At 38.4% G+C, this 17774-nt stretch overlaps 1 protein-coding gene across 1 annotated transcript in view; it reads right to left on the bottom strand.

Annotated features, from left to right (window-relative positions):
- The window catches only part of PREX1 (phosphatidylinositol-3,4,5-trisphosphate-dependent Rac exchange factor 1), a 56004-nt gene extending 39171 nt beyond the window's left edge, over nt 1-16833 (bottom strand). The window contains exons 1-6 of the mRNA XM_009572094.1: nt 16512-16833; nt 12640-12743; nt 11867-11916; nt 7410-7485; nt 1467-1539; nt 1-136 (exon numbers count right to left, since the gene is read on the bottom strand). Of these exons, the coding sequence (XP_009570389.1) occupies nt 1-136; nt 1467-1539; nt 7410-7485; nt 11867-11916; nt 12640-12743; nt 16512-16833 (761 nt within the window). The remainder of the gene's footprint in view (nt 137-1466; nt 1540-7409; nt 7486-11866; nt 11917-12639; nt 12744-16511) is intronic.
- Between the last annotated feature and the right edge of the window lie 941 nt (nt 16834-17774).

Raw genomic sequence — 17774 nt, 5'->3', positions numbered from 1 at the left:
CTCTTTCCCAGGATGTTTTCCACAAGCTTGAAGTCATTACGTAATTGTTTGCTCTTGGAACTGGTACCTTCCATCTCCTCATCAGCATAAAAGCGGAAATATAAGGATTCATCCTTAAATTCACTTTTCTCCAGGACTGGAAACAATATATATGAAACACATACATGCATTTACACAGAGAAAGAAAAAGAGAAACAAAAAAGAAAGTTAAAGGAAATCCTAAACATTTCCCCAGTCTTTACAGAACAAAGACCAGATGCATCCCTATCAGACAGCTATTCAGCTCTGTATTTTTAAGCTACTACTGTATTTTAGGATATACTTTTCCTTACAGTGCATAGTAGCTCATGATATGATGTTTGACCTCCCTCACATGTAGAATGTATATAAAATGCAGAAGAACCTCTTGGAAGAAAGATGCTACTCAATACCTTATGCTCCTTTCCCATGTCAAAATTAATATGGTAAAACTATAAAATGAAGAAAGAGGGGTAAAATGGCTGTTTAAAGGTAAGTGAGATGGCTAAATAGACTAAGGCATTTCAACCTAAAAAGGAATTGAGAGGGAAATGAGATCTATAAAATTCTGGAAGGTGTGACAAAGTTCTTTACCGTGTTTTCAAATATGAGACCTGGGGGCTTCAAATAAAAGCAGCAAGTGACAATTTTAAAACCCGAGGAACAACTTCTTCATTCAACATGTACTTACGCAAAGGAACTCCTTGCCAAGGGATGCCATGAATGCCAAAAGTTTACATGGGCTCAAAACAGATCAAATTCTTTAAAGAAAAATTATTCCTACAGTCTTATCAAGTACTATGCAAATTCTCTATTAGTTATTTACAATAATCTGCTCTCAAAAACACTATTCAAAATATGGACACTAGATGTTATTTGTGACTAAAACTGGATGTTTCATTGGACAAACTATGTTTTAGTCTTAGGATTTTGTATGTGCTATTTGGTACTGATACAGATGCGGTTTGTTTACTTTCCCAGTTTAGCAGCAGCATCACTGAGGATGGATGATGTCTAACTTGGCAATTTGGCACTTCGGGTTTGGAAGCTTCAGAGATTCAGCACTGAGGATTGTGCTTGTTGTCCAAGTGGCAAGAACTGGGTAATTTTAGTTTGTACCTGACATTTCTTGGTGATATTTCAGGACAGTGCTTGGCTTGTGCATTGGTCTGATGGCTCTGAAAGAGATGCAGTGAAAAAACATTCCCCTTCTAGCTTGTCTAATCGCTTCAGGGCTCATCATAACTACTAGCAAGGGGATTCACTTGGGAAGGTACGAGGCTTAGACATTTTGTGTATGCTCGAAGGACCTGCTAGGATGCCTGCAATTGCATACATGTCAGCATGTATGGCACAGCCTACAGAAAAGGGATTTTCAGACAGTCAGCTAATCTGACTGAAGTAAGAGCTCCTTTAATTGGCAGTGGGAAGTAATATTGATGCATTACCATGATGCATGAAGCCGTTATTGCAGAGTCCAACACCCAGTGCGACAGCTTCCTCCCGAGTCTGACAATCTCCCTAGACACAAGAGGATAAATATTACATTTCAGACAACTTCCTCAGTTAAATTATTCCCCTTCCCCACCACATAGCTTGTGGCTCTGAAATTAGCAGGATGCTTTTTGTAGGGAACAATAGCAAGAAATTAAAATAGCTACCCCGTTGCCCAAATCCCATTCATTCCTATATACAGCATCCCTTGCCTCCTACAGGAATTAGGAGAACAAAGACCAGGATTCTGGAAAGTAACTGTTTAACTCACAAAGGGGCATAATATTATCTCAATGTAAAGACTTTTTATTTGCAATCATAGTGTTGGACTTCAGGACCCATGAGCCACAGACAATAAAACTCATTCTTAAAGAGAGAAGTTGAGAGATCTTATCTATATTCAACCAAAGGGAGAAAAACCTGAGTAAATCCAGTGTATGTGAACTCCAAAGGTCAGACTGGTTAAAACTGCCGTGGCATTCTTTTCTTACACAGCAGACCTATGAACAAAGGCTTCAGTTTCTTACTACCTGAAGCCTTCAGTGTAGTATTTCAAAAGAGGTACCAAAGCTGACTTGCAAATTTACAAATTTACCTGAAATGGCAGCATTAAGTTTTGCATCTACAATTCAGTTAAAAACAAGAAATGCCTGCTTTTTTCTATGTATCTGCTGATTTGCAGCCACAAGTGAAGACTTTACAAACATGCTGGTTGTACTTTTTAGGCAGACATATAAGTTCTAAACAGTGCTGGTAAAAATCAGCAGACACTATTGGTCTTATCCAGATGAAATCCATTGTTAACACTCGTTTAAGATCACCTGCTTCCCAATCCCCAAACCAGAGAATCTGGGATGTACTATCTCACTAAGAGCAGTTAGTCAGCTCATTCCAGCAGGTAGGGGACCTGCTGCTTTGGCAGAGGAGCAATTTCAGCATATTACTTTCAGTCCTACTAAATTAGAAGCTGTACCCTACATAAGTATTACACCTTCTTTTTTTTCCCCTCCTGTCTGGAGAATTAGATATCCTGAAGCTCTAGCAGCAACTGCAGAGTAGAGTACTGACTTTGTTTTAAGCAAACCAGCTCGCAGACCAAGAGCCCTCTGATCTTGTCAGCAGAACATCAGTCCTACTTCAAGTCCTACTAATGATAGCAGTAGCTATTTGCCAGGCAAATACTGGCAAAGAACATCGCTATGGTGTAAACATACTATTTAACATACAGGATAAAACAGGATCAGCTCTTGCCAATCAGCAGCTCTTGTTGAAGAGACTTTCTGAGAGCAAAAAAAAGGCATGACATTTACAAATTAAGAAATAAATACTGTTGTCTTGGTAGGAAAAAGATCAAGGCAGTTGTGGAGGAACTGCATGATTATGTAATCACACAAGAAAAGCCAAGAAAAGGGCTTTAATAAACCTGAAGTTTAACTTTTACTATAAACTAATTTCAAGTCTTCGTAAGTCTTTCCTCATTTTCAACATCCTGTCATGTGACAATTCTCAACACTCGCTTTGTGTTACTTTATGGGATAAATGGGTAGTTTATTTTAAGAGGCTGGGACTTAAAAATCTAATTTATTCTTTCAACTGTAAATAAACTGGAGGAGAAATGCCTTCTAATGTTAATCTCTTAACCTTTAGTCATCTACTTCTGTTTTAGGCAACAAAAACTTTCTGTAGGAAGGCTCTAAACCAGACTTGGCGACTCCTGATGATGTTAACTTGGCCTCAAAACATTCCCCTAGGAAAACAGCATTCTCTAATTATAAAATATAACTTGAAATAGATCATTTCAGCTCACCTGTAAGTACTTCTAAATGTTATGTAGCAATTTGTCCAAATACAATGAAAGCAGTAACAAAAATCTTAAGAAAAAAGAACCACTTAAAATCAACAATCTTGACAGAATGTCTGTCTCATAACTTCTTCATACAGAAATTGGATGTGAAACTAGATACACTAGTTTTGACAAGATAATTTAGGTTTACTCAAATACAATCACTGAATTTGAGTCAGATGAATTATAGAAACAGTTTACAGTCAGTACCTGTCCTGGTTTCGGCTGGGATAGGGTTAAATTTCTTCCTAGTGCTGTGTTTTGGATTTAGTATGAGGAGAATGTTGATAACACATTGATGTTTTCAGTTGTTGCCAAGTACCCTCCTAGTCCAACAGCTCCCATGCCTACTGACTGAGCTAGGTACACAAGATGGGAGGGAACATAATCAGGACAGCCAGCCCAGCTGGCTAATGGGGTATTCCATACCATGTGACGTCATGCTCACTATATGAATGGCAGGCGTGATCCAGGAAGTACCAATCACTACTTGGTTATCGGTCAGCGTGGGTGGTGAGGAATTGCATTGTGCATCACTCATTTTGTATATTCTATCATTATTATTATTATTCTCCCTTTTCTGTTCTATTAAACTGTCTTTATCTTAAACCACGACAATACCATAGTGAAGAATCATGTCCAGAGCACGCTATTATTATTATTACCACTATATATTACTACTGCCACCATTACTATTATTATTATTGTTGTCTAGTTCTGTTAATGATATGATGTCTAAAGCCCTAATCATGGTCAATGGCTGATTGTTTTGAGATGCATAAACCCAGCAATTAAGATGGTCTTTGACCCAGAATGTTTACAACCCACATGTAGGAGAAAAAGAAAGCAGATGAACACAGATAAGTTAAGAACAGCAACCAAACCACTTTTAAATATTTTGTTGGTATCATGGAAAAGGAAAGTTTTAAGATTATGAAGCGCTCCTTCTAAGTGGGAAGGAAGCCTAACGTAATGCAATGCACAGAGGTGCAATATATACTGCAATAGAAAGAAGGAATGGATGGATGGAAGGATGGATGAATGAATGGAAAGAGATAAGAGACCCACTGGAGCAAAAGACCTGAAGAATCTTACCAGCAGGTTTCTACTTTGCATTTTTCCCTTTACTTCCATTCTATCTTTCACAAAATTGCCATTTTAAGTTTCTTAGACTTAGAACTGGGGATTCAACTGGCAGTGTTTTATCACAGATCATTTCTGGAGGTCTGGATATAAATCTTCAGCCAGATGACAAAAATACTGGTTTTGTGGCAGTGCAATCTTTTAGTGTACCCTCAATAACACCTAAGATTCTGTGAAGTACAAGAGCTCTGACATTTATAAGTGAGGTCTGTATTCCTCTTAGTTCTCAGCCTATGGCAGTGGAAGAAAGATTAGGTTGTAAAATGAAGTTGAGAGGGTCCAGAATCAATGAAAGAATGAGCCCCTTCCCTTCAAGAATTACCTCTAAATATACATAGGGACCATAATATAACTCTCAGACACTTTCAATCTAAATCCGCGGATATGGATCAGATATTTCTCCTTTCAGGCTCTGACTGCTGGAACCATTTCTCTGTTACGTTCAAAGGATCACTAAAGTAATGCCTACTGAGAACTCTAATACAGTATTATGTTTTCCAGGATTTGACTTTGTGCCTCTAGAAGAGGCATGAACACTTCCATCTCCAATCAGCACTTATGCTCATATGTGCTTCTCTCCACCATCACACTTAATGCTTTATTTTAGTGTCTCATGCACAATTTGCCTAAGACATACTACGGGGATAACTGCAATAGGATCCAGCTATTGTGAAGAGCTATAAACAATAAAAAGACATCAAGCACATTCAGCATTAAATCTCCAAGTCATTAGGAAATCCCTTGACCATCCTCTCTCACATGCAAGAACTCCCTCGTAGCAAATAATCTGTGCTAGCATATCACAGGGCACTTATTAATAAACCTGATAGTCAGAGATGCTCAGCTCCTGCAGACCCCTGAGGTCTACAGAGCCACAATGCACTGCACATCTAATAATAGAGCTCTTAATGCCTATCCAGTCCCAGACTCTGAGTGCATACAACATATAGGGGATAATAACATATATCACATTTGAATACAACAGTTCAAATGCACACAAGATTAAGCCTCATTGAGGACCCAAGTTATCTCTTCTCGGAAGTGTAATAGCCAACAATTTCCAGGTAGGAGGATAAGGGTACAAAATACAGTTGACACTGTTTCTTTGATCATAAAAAAAAGTTCTTACACTTTTGCTCTCTTCAGACTTACAAATTTTTGTAAAGGTCAAGAAAATGACAAACAGCTTTCTCATTAGGGAGGGCTCCCACTGGCATTTATAGGCTAAATTGCAAACAGAAATGAGAGAGACTATCCTTCAAGACAGTCATCCCTATGCCGCTAAATCTAACAGAAACAATAGTCCTCACTTTTTTTGTGCACCATTTCTAAACTAAAATCATGATGCAAATTAATTGTCAGAAACAGAAATAAATATATCCCAGGAATTTTGTACAATTAGGTAGTTATCAGATCAGACACCATCACCAAGATTTTCAAGAACAGATGCCTGAAGTTAAGGTAGATAATTGAGCAGTTAAATAAATGCACTGCTCTGCAACAAGCTAAGTATTCATTAGCTCCCACTAAAATCTGTTGTTAGCAAATATGGCCAAAGTATGAATGGTTGCTAGAAAATAGTTCAATCTAATATGAAAACCCCAAGAGAACCCCCATGAAAATTACTACTTTTAAGAATCTATAAGCAAAGATTGATTTAGCCACATAGACAGGAATTCATCTAAGTCATAGACAGCAATTTAAATGTTTAACAATGTTCCCCTTTAACTGAGCACAGAAGAAATTTCCCTCATCTTTGCATCTGTATACATGTACGTATGCACAAAATAAATTAAATAAATTACAGATTCTTCTATATCTCCATATCTGGCTTTAGTACATTCTGATTCAATCTTAATGTAAAGTTCAGTAAACAGGAGGACTAACAGCCAGGTTAACCAACCAGAATGAAGAAAAACGGGGAAGGAAATGAACTCCCTTTTCCAGACGAAGAGCTGATGTTTTACCTTGCTATCTGAGTCTTTCTACTGCGTACAGCTCTGTGATGAACTATCGTATTGGCCAGATTAGCCTGATTACATCTCTCTTCTTTGGCCAAAGCAGACTTTTTTCCCCTCAGCCTTCCATGAATTAGACCGCATTAAAATCACATGTAACTGATATGACAACCGCAGTACTAATATCCTTGCTCTCCTCTATGCTCTTAACAGGAAAACAATTGACTGCTCCATTTTCATCCAGTTATTTGGCAGAGAACAACCTTAAATCATACCAATCTTACTGATGTAGGAGGATGTCAAATGCAATTGCAGGAAACATTTCTGAAGGACAACATCCCTGGTTGTCAGAGGCCTGATCCTCATTCAAACTAGCCTCCCTTTATGTTATTTTGGCAGTATAGGACTTAATGTGATTGTGAATCAGACCATCACTTAAGACAAAACCAGAATGTGCATTTGACTCTGTGATGGTAAGCAACATGGCACACTCTCCCTTTAGATTGCTTTAGGCTATCAAAGCTAAATTTTTTAATTTCCGAAGCTACAGGCTCTTCTCTGTAATTACAAGGTAAATGTGAGGCAACTACATTTTCTAAAGACAATGGTGTAGTTGTTGGTGTAAAACTCTAGATTAATTGTTCAATAAAACTGTACCACACCTATACGAGATCAACATTGCTTCAAATGTCTTCAGAAAATCACAAGAAATAGAAAAGATCCCTGATAACAGCCAGTTCACCACTCCTAGGGCTAACAAAGGACTTTCTTCCTCTTTACGCTAACAAATAATAAGTTTTCACCAAATGAACAATAACAGAAAGCATAAGATTTTAAGTTCAAAAAATCAGAATATGTTTAATTATTTTCTCTAGATAAATGTGTTTTATTTACTTTGAAACAGAACCGAAAAATTACTTGTCAAAGACAGCAGTATCTGAAAATTTTCTTACCTGCGCAATAAGCCAATCCACTAGTTTACTTGCAGGGATTACTGATTTGTAGGTCTTTAGGTGGTAGTCACGGTCTCTAATTAAGAAAGAGAATTCAGGGAAAATCAGCACAAAAAGGTACACATTTCTTTTATACTCTAAAACTACATATATTATTGTGACCTACTATTATGAAGTTGAGGAAAGAAGAAGAATTATAGATGGAAAACAAAAATGAGACTCCCAGCCACAAATAAATAAGACAAGAATAGGAAGCAGATATCCTTTTTCTCTAGAAGAAAGGACTAGTTTTTAAACTTTTCTAACAGCTTGAATTAGGAAGGTATTTCAGATCAATACAGAGCAGTGTTTGTATTCCAAATTTCTCTAGATGTTGTTTCAAGCCATCTTCAGAGAGCTCATATTCCTGCCAGAGGCAACCAGGATATTCTTTTCACAGATGTACTGAGCTGCTTCTGTAACTCAAGTTAGAATATTGCCACCATCAGTCCTGTTGAAAATCACATTCTTCTGGCTGGAAGTCATCTTCTAGTTTCCATCCGAAATCCATTCATGTCCAGTTTACATTTATTGGCTCAGTGTCAGCCCCATCTATAAGCTTAAATAGTTCTTCTCTAGTGTTTACTCATCAATGTATTCACAGACAGTGACCCTACATATTCCCTCTACGCCCTCTTTTTCTTAGGCTCACTGAATTAAGCACCTTTTAGCCTACTCTGTCAAGAGAGGTTTTCCTGATTCTCCACAACTGTTGAGATTTTACTTCCTTTAGCAAAATATCACAGAGTAGCCAGATACAAATACAGTACAACGTGTTCTTTTATGGCATTAGATAATTTCAGTCATTGTAAATAAAAAAGAAGTGTTGTATTTAGGTCTTGTAACACAACTTGCACCATCTCACACACAGCCCTTGTGTGAGAGGAGCACTGTTCCTGAAATAAGGAAAAGAAACCCTATTGTAACTTGCTGCATTTAGCAGTTTTCTTCCATTCCTCTTCTCAGAGCCATGGAGATAATTGATGTTTTTAGTCTTTCATAAAATACTTCTAAAGAATTTTGATACAAATATAAGACGACTATGTGGCTCAAGACATTGGGCTCTAACACCTTTCACCTCCAGGTCACTGGATTTAATCCAGCTTACGAAAGAATGAAAAGCTCTTTCCATTTTAAGGCTGTTTACTGGCCCGTGTGAAATAAGTTTGGTGGTCTTGATCCAGTTCCTAGTTCCACATCACAAAAGCCATTACCACAATTAATTTGCATTAATTGGCTCCCTCTTGTTGAGAGTCTCAGTAGAGAGGCCAATGCTGAATGGCTATGAAGAATTAATTCCTCTCTCACCCTGGAGGTGGTCCTTCTATTTCAAGCTTGAGGTCCACTGGCATGACTGTGGAAGGAAACTTTCACAGCCACTGTGACTGTTTTACAGTCCGGATGTATCTATACAGCAGCTCAAGAGAAGACTATTCTTCACTTCTGTCAAATCAACCTCTTTCATTAGCACCACACAATTTGATATTTCCTTTTTTCTAAAAATCTAAAATCAAACCACCATCTAAAATTCATCCTGCTTATGTTTTCCTTTTACTAATCACCTACAGATATAAATATGTTGTGACTGGCTTTTGTAAATAAATGCAGCAGAAATGCCTGTGTGTTTGCAGAATGCAGGGTGTGAGAAATTAGAAAGGGAAGCAGGACTTTCAGAACTTGGGGTGGGGGGAGGGGGGCGCGGAACCAAAACATGACAGCATTTCCAGAAATATGTGTCCTCAGAACAAAAGCTTTCCTCATAGTGCTTACACACATTTTTCGACTTGTCTTCCAGTAATGTGCTAAACCCAGCACAAAACTGTAGGAGTTTTCTGGGCAGTTTTTCCCTCTCGCACTCTTATCTTGAGAAAATGTGCTTTTAAAATGTCAGAACAATAAAGCAAAGCATTAAAATATTGAGTACTGATGAGTAGGGGTTTCCAGATTGTGAGAAGCAACTCCCAACATTTTAATACAGATGCTGACATAGAGCTAGAGTTTTGAATAAGCTGGCATCAGGATCTTGGTCCAAGGCCCAGTCTTTCACTGCTTGTAGTTAAATGCTTGTCAGGATGAATATTTCAACATTAGTTCACTGACTTCCCCCCATTTCAATCTAGCCTAAACAAGAGTAGAGCATGAATCATAGAATGTTATCCAGAACCATGAGCTGCAGGTGAGTAGTCAAATATAGATGTGGGAACCATTGACATTTTGGCAGAATCTTGCTGCCTCACGGAAACTAGAGGAATATAATGTTCTTCACAGAATCTAGCCCATCTACGCACTGAAGTATTGTCCATCCCATGTGTAAGTGAGAGCAAGTTCTCCCATCCTCACAACTTCCCCAAACTAGATCAGAGACATATTCAGAACCTTCTCTACATCTAAGATTTTTCAAAATGTTTCACTTTTTATGTATCATCCCCCAAAGTAGCATGCTTTGTTTCCAGTGGGGTATTACCATTTTGTCCTCAAAGTACATCAGCGTCAGAGTTTACCTAAAGAAAATTATAAAGGCAAAGGCTACATGGAAACTGCCAGGTTTCCAGGGAAGACAACTGAGCAAAATTACATTCCAAGGCTGTCAACAAAATAACTGAATTTTGAACTTCAGGATTCCTCCAGATTCTTTTGGCACATGCCCCTGCTACTCCAAGCAGTTTTGCCAATTTCCTAGAAGGAAGGTTGCACCAGAAAAGCAGGCCTTATCAACCTTGCTAGCATGATTGCAGGGATCAGCAGTTTGAAGATGCCAGATAAAGCAGTGGTCCAAAGGCATACAGAAAGTAATAGGCTTTGCACAACTAACTTGGCTAAAAGCTAGCTCCTGTAGGCTAACATTAGGCTTGTCAGAGGCAAAAAGACACGATAAGAAGACATGAAAGGATAACAGCCTAGGAGATTCAGTTTTCTAACTGGGACATAAAAGGAAGAGTGAGTAGGAAAGAGAACGGCGGAAAGAAGAGCCTGAGCATACTGAGAATGTTAAGTCTACCCAGAAGGATCCTAAAACTTCTGAGTCTGCCATTTTTCACTGCTCATACACAGTTTAGATTCATGCTGTCACTAACACAGATTAATCCCGATATTAGAAGATTCTCCAGCTGGGATTCTATTACAAAAATGGCACATAGATAAAACACCACAAGACAGGTGTAGTGGTAGTTATTTTGTCCTTGTTGATACCCTAAAGCATAAGACTATATCCCTTTTAGTTTGTGGGTACCCTGAGGTCAGTGAAATTTTTTGAGCTTCACTTACCATTATTTCTACTCTGCATGTGAATTGCCATCTTAAGGAGTGAAATTTGTATGTGCAAATACACACATGCATATACATCACCATTTTGCCTACCAAGGGCTGCATCATGCTTTTCTGCTCTCTCCATACCCTTTAGGCTAACTTAAATCTGTACTACTGTAGAACGGCTATTCTGGGAAAAAAACAGAGATCTAATTAGGCAAATTTATGACTGATGAACTGTATCTTTGCTGCTCCTTTCAGCATGACAGTGGCATCTCTCTGTGAAACATCTGTTGTACAACTCAGGAACAAGAGGTCAGTTTTGTTGAATTTGGGACTCCAGCCATGACCACCAGAGGTTTTTTCCTTCCTCATCAGTTTTTCGTATGTAAAAATTAAGTTCTCCTAAGTGAAAATGCCTAATTTTCAATCATAAACACCTAAACAGACACCTACATGGCTCAGGGTGGTTTCCATTATAGGCCAGAAATGTTCATCTGATATCATAGTAAGGGAAAAACGTCTGAAAATCATCTCCTGGGATCTGGGAAAAGAGTTAACTAGCGCTTGCAGATTATCTCGATTCTTTAGCATTTATTCATACAGAGCTAAGTTCTGAAGATTCCACCCAAAATTTTCACGGTTTTTTTCAAATTACAGCTTCAGGTTTTATTCCACTTCAGATTGGGTTTTGTTTGTTTAGGGCACTTTGAATGAAAGAATCCTAGCATCACGTTGGAATCTGTTTACACCACTTTAGCATCTGTTTACATTTTCTAAAACCCAAATAATACAGCAGCTACAATCACACTGTACAATCTGCCCTAAATCAGTAGTCACTTATTAATCACACCCACTTTAACTCACAGAAAATGCCAGAGTAAACAAATAAACTTGTGTCATGCTAACAGCTCTCATGAACTGATAGAGGAAGCAAATGTCACGAAGACTATAACACCAGCCTTTCACTCTCCCAGAACCCAGTTCCAACATCCTCCAGCAGAAGTACAACTACAGATCTAAACTGTGGAGATAGAAGGCTAGTAAAAGAGCCAAGAAAATGCAGAAAATTACTGTTTATAATAAGAAAGAAGAAAGATTTCAATAGTAACATGTCATCCTTTTAAGAAAGCCAGATAATATATACAAGGGGATCATGAAGGTGAACTTACTTTACCACTGGAGTATATAGGCAGTGTAGTCGGCAGTAGAGCCTCACACCCTGAAGAAGGAAAGATGCATGGTATTATCAGTTTTTTCCTTTTCAAAGAAACACTGACTAGCTAAAGCTAGAAAAACCTGGACACTGATGTCTCTATCCAGCTGGAATTATCTACTGATTAACTGTTTTTCAAAACAGTTTCCTTATCCTCGAGGTCTGTCAAACATTCTTTCTTCTTTCCCTGCCTCCAGAAGCCAAAAAAATCTGTCCTTTTATCCCTAATCACCTCCATTCCAACGTTTTCTCCATTAATCCTTCCTCACAATTAACCCATGAACTGATGTCCATAAGAAGAAATCCAATTTATTAAAAGGTATATGGGCAGATATGGGATCAACAGAACTCATCTGACATACAATTATCAGGAAAAGCAGTTAAATATTGATCTCTTCTATCTCCCTGAACCATAATGCCCAGATTTTCAGCAGATGTGCTGTATTATGGCCTACTGTTTTCTTTTAGACCTTTTGTTACTATATTAGGATTGTAATCAGCAGTCTTGGGTGCAGTCACAACCATATTGTTATTTATTGCTAAGCTCTGCTTCCTCTCCCTACAGCGAATGTCTCCTATGGCATTAGGATGGATAGCTTAATACAACAAAGATAAACAGCATTAGGGATTTCCTATACAACAGGTCAACGACATTTAAGGTAGAGCAAACTCTTTTGATGGCTTTTATGCAAATCACACAAGGTTCCAACCAAGAATGATAATACAAACCTTGGACATGATGTCTTCCAATTCACTTCTTGGCTTGTATGTTCCATCATCATAGCGAAATCTGTACATCACCTGCTCATTCTTAAACTGGTGCTTATCTGAAACTAAAACATCAGTATGATAATTAAAATTAGTCTTTTCTCCCCTGCCATGTTCTTCATAGGCCAGTTGGTACATCTACACCTAAGGATTTGCTGGTATCTATCACTTTCTGAAGAGAGGACTCAGCTCTTCAAATTTCCCCTTATTGTGTATATGTATGCTTATGTGCACTTCTGCATAGCTCCACCAACAAAAGCAGTTTTCTAAAATGCTGCAGCTCCAATAAAATTGAAATTTCTTCCTTTTACACTAGATTCAATTTATGTAAGGCTTTGGAAACAGTCCTAGTGAAGGTAATTGGGACCGTCTGTCTTTTTTCGGTAAGTTTTGAACACAGTGCCTGCAAATTCCCACAACAGTTAACAGAGCACTTAAGTCATTTTTGCAGTTGCCCAAAGTTCTGCAACTCCAAAAGCAGAAAGCATACTGGTGGGAGGAACTACAGCTGTTAGAGATATTCTTCTATAGTTATTGTATGTTCTTCTATATTTCTGTTCTATATAGAATATTGTAATATTCTATATTTCTGTATATTCATACGAATATTATGTATATTCTTGTATAAATACAAGAACCTATGGTTCTTGTATTTACTAATGAGTTCCTTTGAAAAATTAAGTAGTATTTTTGAGGGACTGCTTTTTCACCCAGAATAGCCATTCCACAGTAGGGCAGTTAAAATCTTATTGGGTAATGCTATATACTGATAGGCTTTAAAGACAAGGCACAAAAGATACTTCAGTGTGACAAGGAACCTTTTCAAAAGAAGCATTGGCCAAAATCAGAAAAGAGTTAAAAACCATGCCCAGTTTCAAACAGATTTATCCAATGCACCAAACTGGTAAAGGGCTGAAGTCTATATCCAATTATAGGTAGGTTTATCCTGTCTCTATTCTAAGTTAAACTATTTCAATAGAAGTGGGAAACCTTCATACTGAAGATAGTACTTCAGTAACTAGTAGAAATTATTTGTTTCGCTGATCAGTAAATAAGTCGTAATTAAAAGTAAAAAGTGCCAACAATTGTTCAAATTCAAAATAAGTTATAAAGTATCTTCCAGATTTTACAACACATAGTATAGAAATGCCATTGTTCACAGCTTAATTTTATGGAGACCTGTTACAACTATGTAGAGAAGGAAGAGGAAATCTAGAGAAGAGCAACCAAAGCAGACAGCAGATAAAGTAGGGTAGCTTAGCCACTGTAAATCTTTCCTGCCTTTGCCAATGTAACAAAACCATGGCCAGATGTTTGTGCTAGAGCACCCTTTAATACTTCGGATGCAGTATTTCACACTGCAGGCACAGCATTTGATGAACTGAGAGAAAATACGGATTTACGCTATTTAAGATGCATCTTAGCCTGAGTTTGATTAACCTGAGAGAACTGATTGCACTGGATGACTGAAGACAATAAAACTGGATTAGGCAGACTCAGAAGTACCAGGACTCAGTTTGAGATTTAGTCTGCCCCTTGCAGAGTGGGCAGGATGATTGTTTAGAAAGCAGAGACCAGAAATTCTTAAGACCTTCCCGCATTACATAGCACATCCTTGTCTATGAATATTTAATTAAGATTCCTGCTTTTGGTGGTATTTTCCTTAATTTCACAGAGTAAAACAAAGTTTGCAGGATCTGGTGTATATCCTTTTGTATACAGTGGAATCTCTAAGCTGTGTAAGCTATTGACTTCTTTGAGTGTCTGCATGCTCTGGATTTTGTATTTCTACATCCAATTGAGAATCGAGTCTGCAGAAAGCGTCTTTTGTGTCTGGCACACAGCAGATCAGGTTCTGATCACCTCTGTTCTCTGTGACAGGTACCAGAACTTCCACATCAGCAGATAAAACAGCCAGAATTAGAGGAGATACAGAGGAAACTGAGTGACAAAACACACCGAACTCAGCACTTAGCACAGAGCTCAGCATTTAGCAATCTTCTATGGCCCTGCTTCTCAGGCAGGCTGAGAGATCAGCAGTTTTCACCTGACAGTAATGTTATGCCAAGTGAAAACAAAAGATAAAAGATATTGCCTAATGTTGAATAGGATGCTTCATTACGGTGCTTAAGTTTTAAGTTCTTGCTACATCAGGAGACACATAATGGGATACTTTCATGTGTAATGATTTATCAAAATCTCAAGGGATACTTCCTTAAGTAAATGTAGCATTGCAAATACCTTCCAGTGCCTAGCAATAACTGTCACTGGAGACACTAACATCAGGAATTCTAACTAAAGGTAACATTAAAACCAAATCACATGCATCTTACTCGGGGCATTTGAATAAGGGGAGCAGTAGATATAACAGCACAACTTTCTTTGAGCTGTAAATTTGTGTTTAGAACAGAAGGACACTGCTGAAAGTGTCAAAGTATGAAGTTATGGCAAGGTAAACAGTCGTCATGAAAACAAGTCTCAGGAGAGCTTTTTGCACAAACAGTGCAAGCGTACATATTCAGAATGTAGGCAAGTAAGGGTGTGAGTGCAAAAGAGCATTCTTCATCCAAAGGGGGATCCCTACACATTGGAGCCAGAGTGTTTCAGTTCTCCATAGCCACAGTTAGGGTCAAGTACTCAAAAGCGTTTAGTGCTTTTGAGCTCACGCTTAAAGCCCTTCAAAGTCTGAATGTGCCTAAAAGTATGTCTTGGTACCTGGAGGTGGAAGTGTACACGCATGAAAGATTACGGTACTGCTCATATTAAATTTCTCTATGTGTTAATTAAAAGAAGAGAACAGACATAATTTCTTAACGGTGTTACTGTCACCTGAAAAACGAGTTTGTGGAGCTAAGTTACCAAGAGATTAAAGTAAGACTAGCCTAATTAAATGGCTCCCCTATTTAAATTGGTTTCCAAGAGATTGTATGGAAATGTAGACCATTGGTGACTTCAGACCTATATACCTTATTCCTTTGATGTGCATTTTGCAGCTAAGCTCACCTGAAAGTTGAAATTGGGGCATTTGCTGTTTAACTAGAATAGGACTATGTTGTTCTGTCTGCATAACGTAATATGAAAATAATAGGAAACAGCAGGACAAACCTGGATTTAAAGGACATAATCTGGAAAAAGATCTTATTTTAGTAGAAATGCAGATAGCACAGAAAGTTTTCAAACAAGAACCTTGTGCTACTTTGGTCATGCAGCACTTTTGTATGCACTATCCTACTCTTCTAAAATACCCCTCATAACAACACTTCAAGGTCATCTGCCGGGTGTGATGAAGAAATATGGTGCATCAGTATTTTAAAGAGAGACATTCTTGCCAAATGAGCTGGAAAGAACAAATCTCACAACAAACCCTCCATCATCTCTTTTCTTTATGACAAAGAGTCTCATTAGAAAGAATGACCCATCATCTGGAGCCCCTCACTCTGTTCGTACCAGTGCCCCATTCTGAAAGAGCACTGCTCGACTATCCTCTGTACTGCTCATGTCTCATACGGAAAGCCATATTTATTGATCACTACAGATTTTCAAACACACAAAGTGCAAAGGAATATACACCTGATATAGTCTGCAACAAAGATCTTGCAGAGAAATCAAGCAACTGCAGGCATAAACACTTTCAGGATACCCAACAAGTCCTGTTTTCATGACATAAATATGCCCACTCATCAATCCCAAAAGTCATTAAACATTTTGAGGATTTGATGGATATAGTACAGGAAAGTATTTGAACATCACGTGAACAGCTGCAGTCAGTTTTCCACCCTCATTTCCAGTGCATTACTGAAATCTGACATCTCTGTATGGCATGGAGCACTTACCATGATGAATGATTCCATTTTCCAATAGTGCCTGTCCCAGGTTGACCCCCTCCTCTGGTTTGCTTATCTCTCCAATCTCTGTAAGCCATGATACAAACTCACTGCAAAGGGAAGCACAACAGAAACAATTAGCTTTTTTCCTCTGAATATAAGCAGACACATGCCTCTGCAAGTCATCAGCCAACCACGGGAGACTCCTTGAACCAAGTGTGAAAACTGTTATAAGTGATGATACCTCTACTAGGTGGCTCGATTTCCTACGTTTCTGGAGGAAATGCTCTGCAGAAGATCCAGATCTCCTATCCGTGGCTTTTCCCACCATTCCCCTTAGCTCATCATAATTAGCATGCACACAAAAGGAAAGACAACCTGGCTGGATCTATAAAGATGCTGCAAATCCTTATTTTATTGAGCAATCCAGACATCCAAGGGGGAAAAGGAAAGCAAGATTAACTGATGACTTTAAAAACAACATATTGGACAGTAGAGAAAACAGCTGCTTCTATCCAAGCTATTCCTCCAAGCAGTGTTCGTGGTCTGACTTAGTTACATATGCTTACCTTTCTTCACTGGGTCTGATTTCTGGCCCGTCCCGCCCCCCCCCCCCCCCCCGTGGTGTAATTGCATTGGCTTTAATGGAGTCACAGTAGGACTTAGGACAGAAGATTCAACCTACTGAATTCAAGCACAGAGCAGTGAGAGAGCGCACAAGTCCCACTGACAGGTTAATTTAAGGTCATTTACTGGAGTTGGTGCCTGGCAGATACATAAATGATGCTTCTAATTTATAGACAAAAGGTGCTAAGTCTGTCTGCTCATACAGCACGAAACAAAACCTCTCTCTGGTGAGGGGCAGAGCTGCACATATGGGCAGAATAAAAGCCAAAAATGGATAGATATGTTACTCAATTAGAAACAGTAAGTACAGAAAAACAGACATTGCAAGCCTGATGAATACAGCACTGCCAAAGCCCTAGGGGGCTCAGTTGTTTGCCAGGTTAATTAGCGATTATACTAGAAATGTGTTAAATTCATAGAGAAGAACAAAAGGAATATATGAAAGTAGAGCAACATATGGGAAATCTGAGTTCAATAAACCACTTGGGTGCTTGCCAATGTGCAGAGGGTTGCTGCTTATCAAAACCAGTATCCATGTTTCCACTTATGGGCTCTAAATGAAGTATTTTTAGTCTCTTCATGTTTATCAGAGCTGACTCATCTAAGCTGTAGGTAGTATTTGCATTTTGCCTTTAGAATAACAAC

This window comes from Fulmarus glacialis, unplaced genomic scaffold (assembly GCF_000690835.1).
Source record: "Fulmarus glacialis isolate BGI_N327 unplaced genomic scaffold, ASM69083v1 scaffold17002, whole genome shotgun sequence".
Classification (NCBI taxonomy): Eukaryota; Metazoa; Chordata; class Aves; order Procellariiformes; family Procellariidae; genus Fulmarus; species Fulmarus glacialis.
This window is presented reverse-complemented; position numbering and strand designations above follow the sequence as displayed.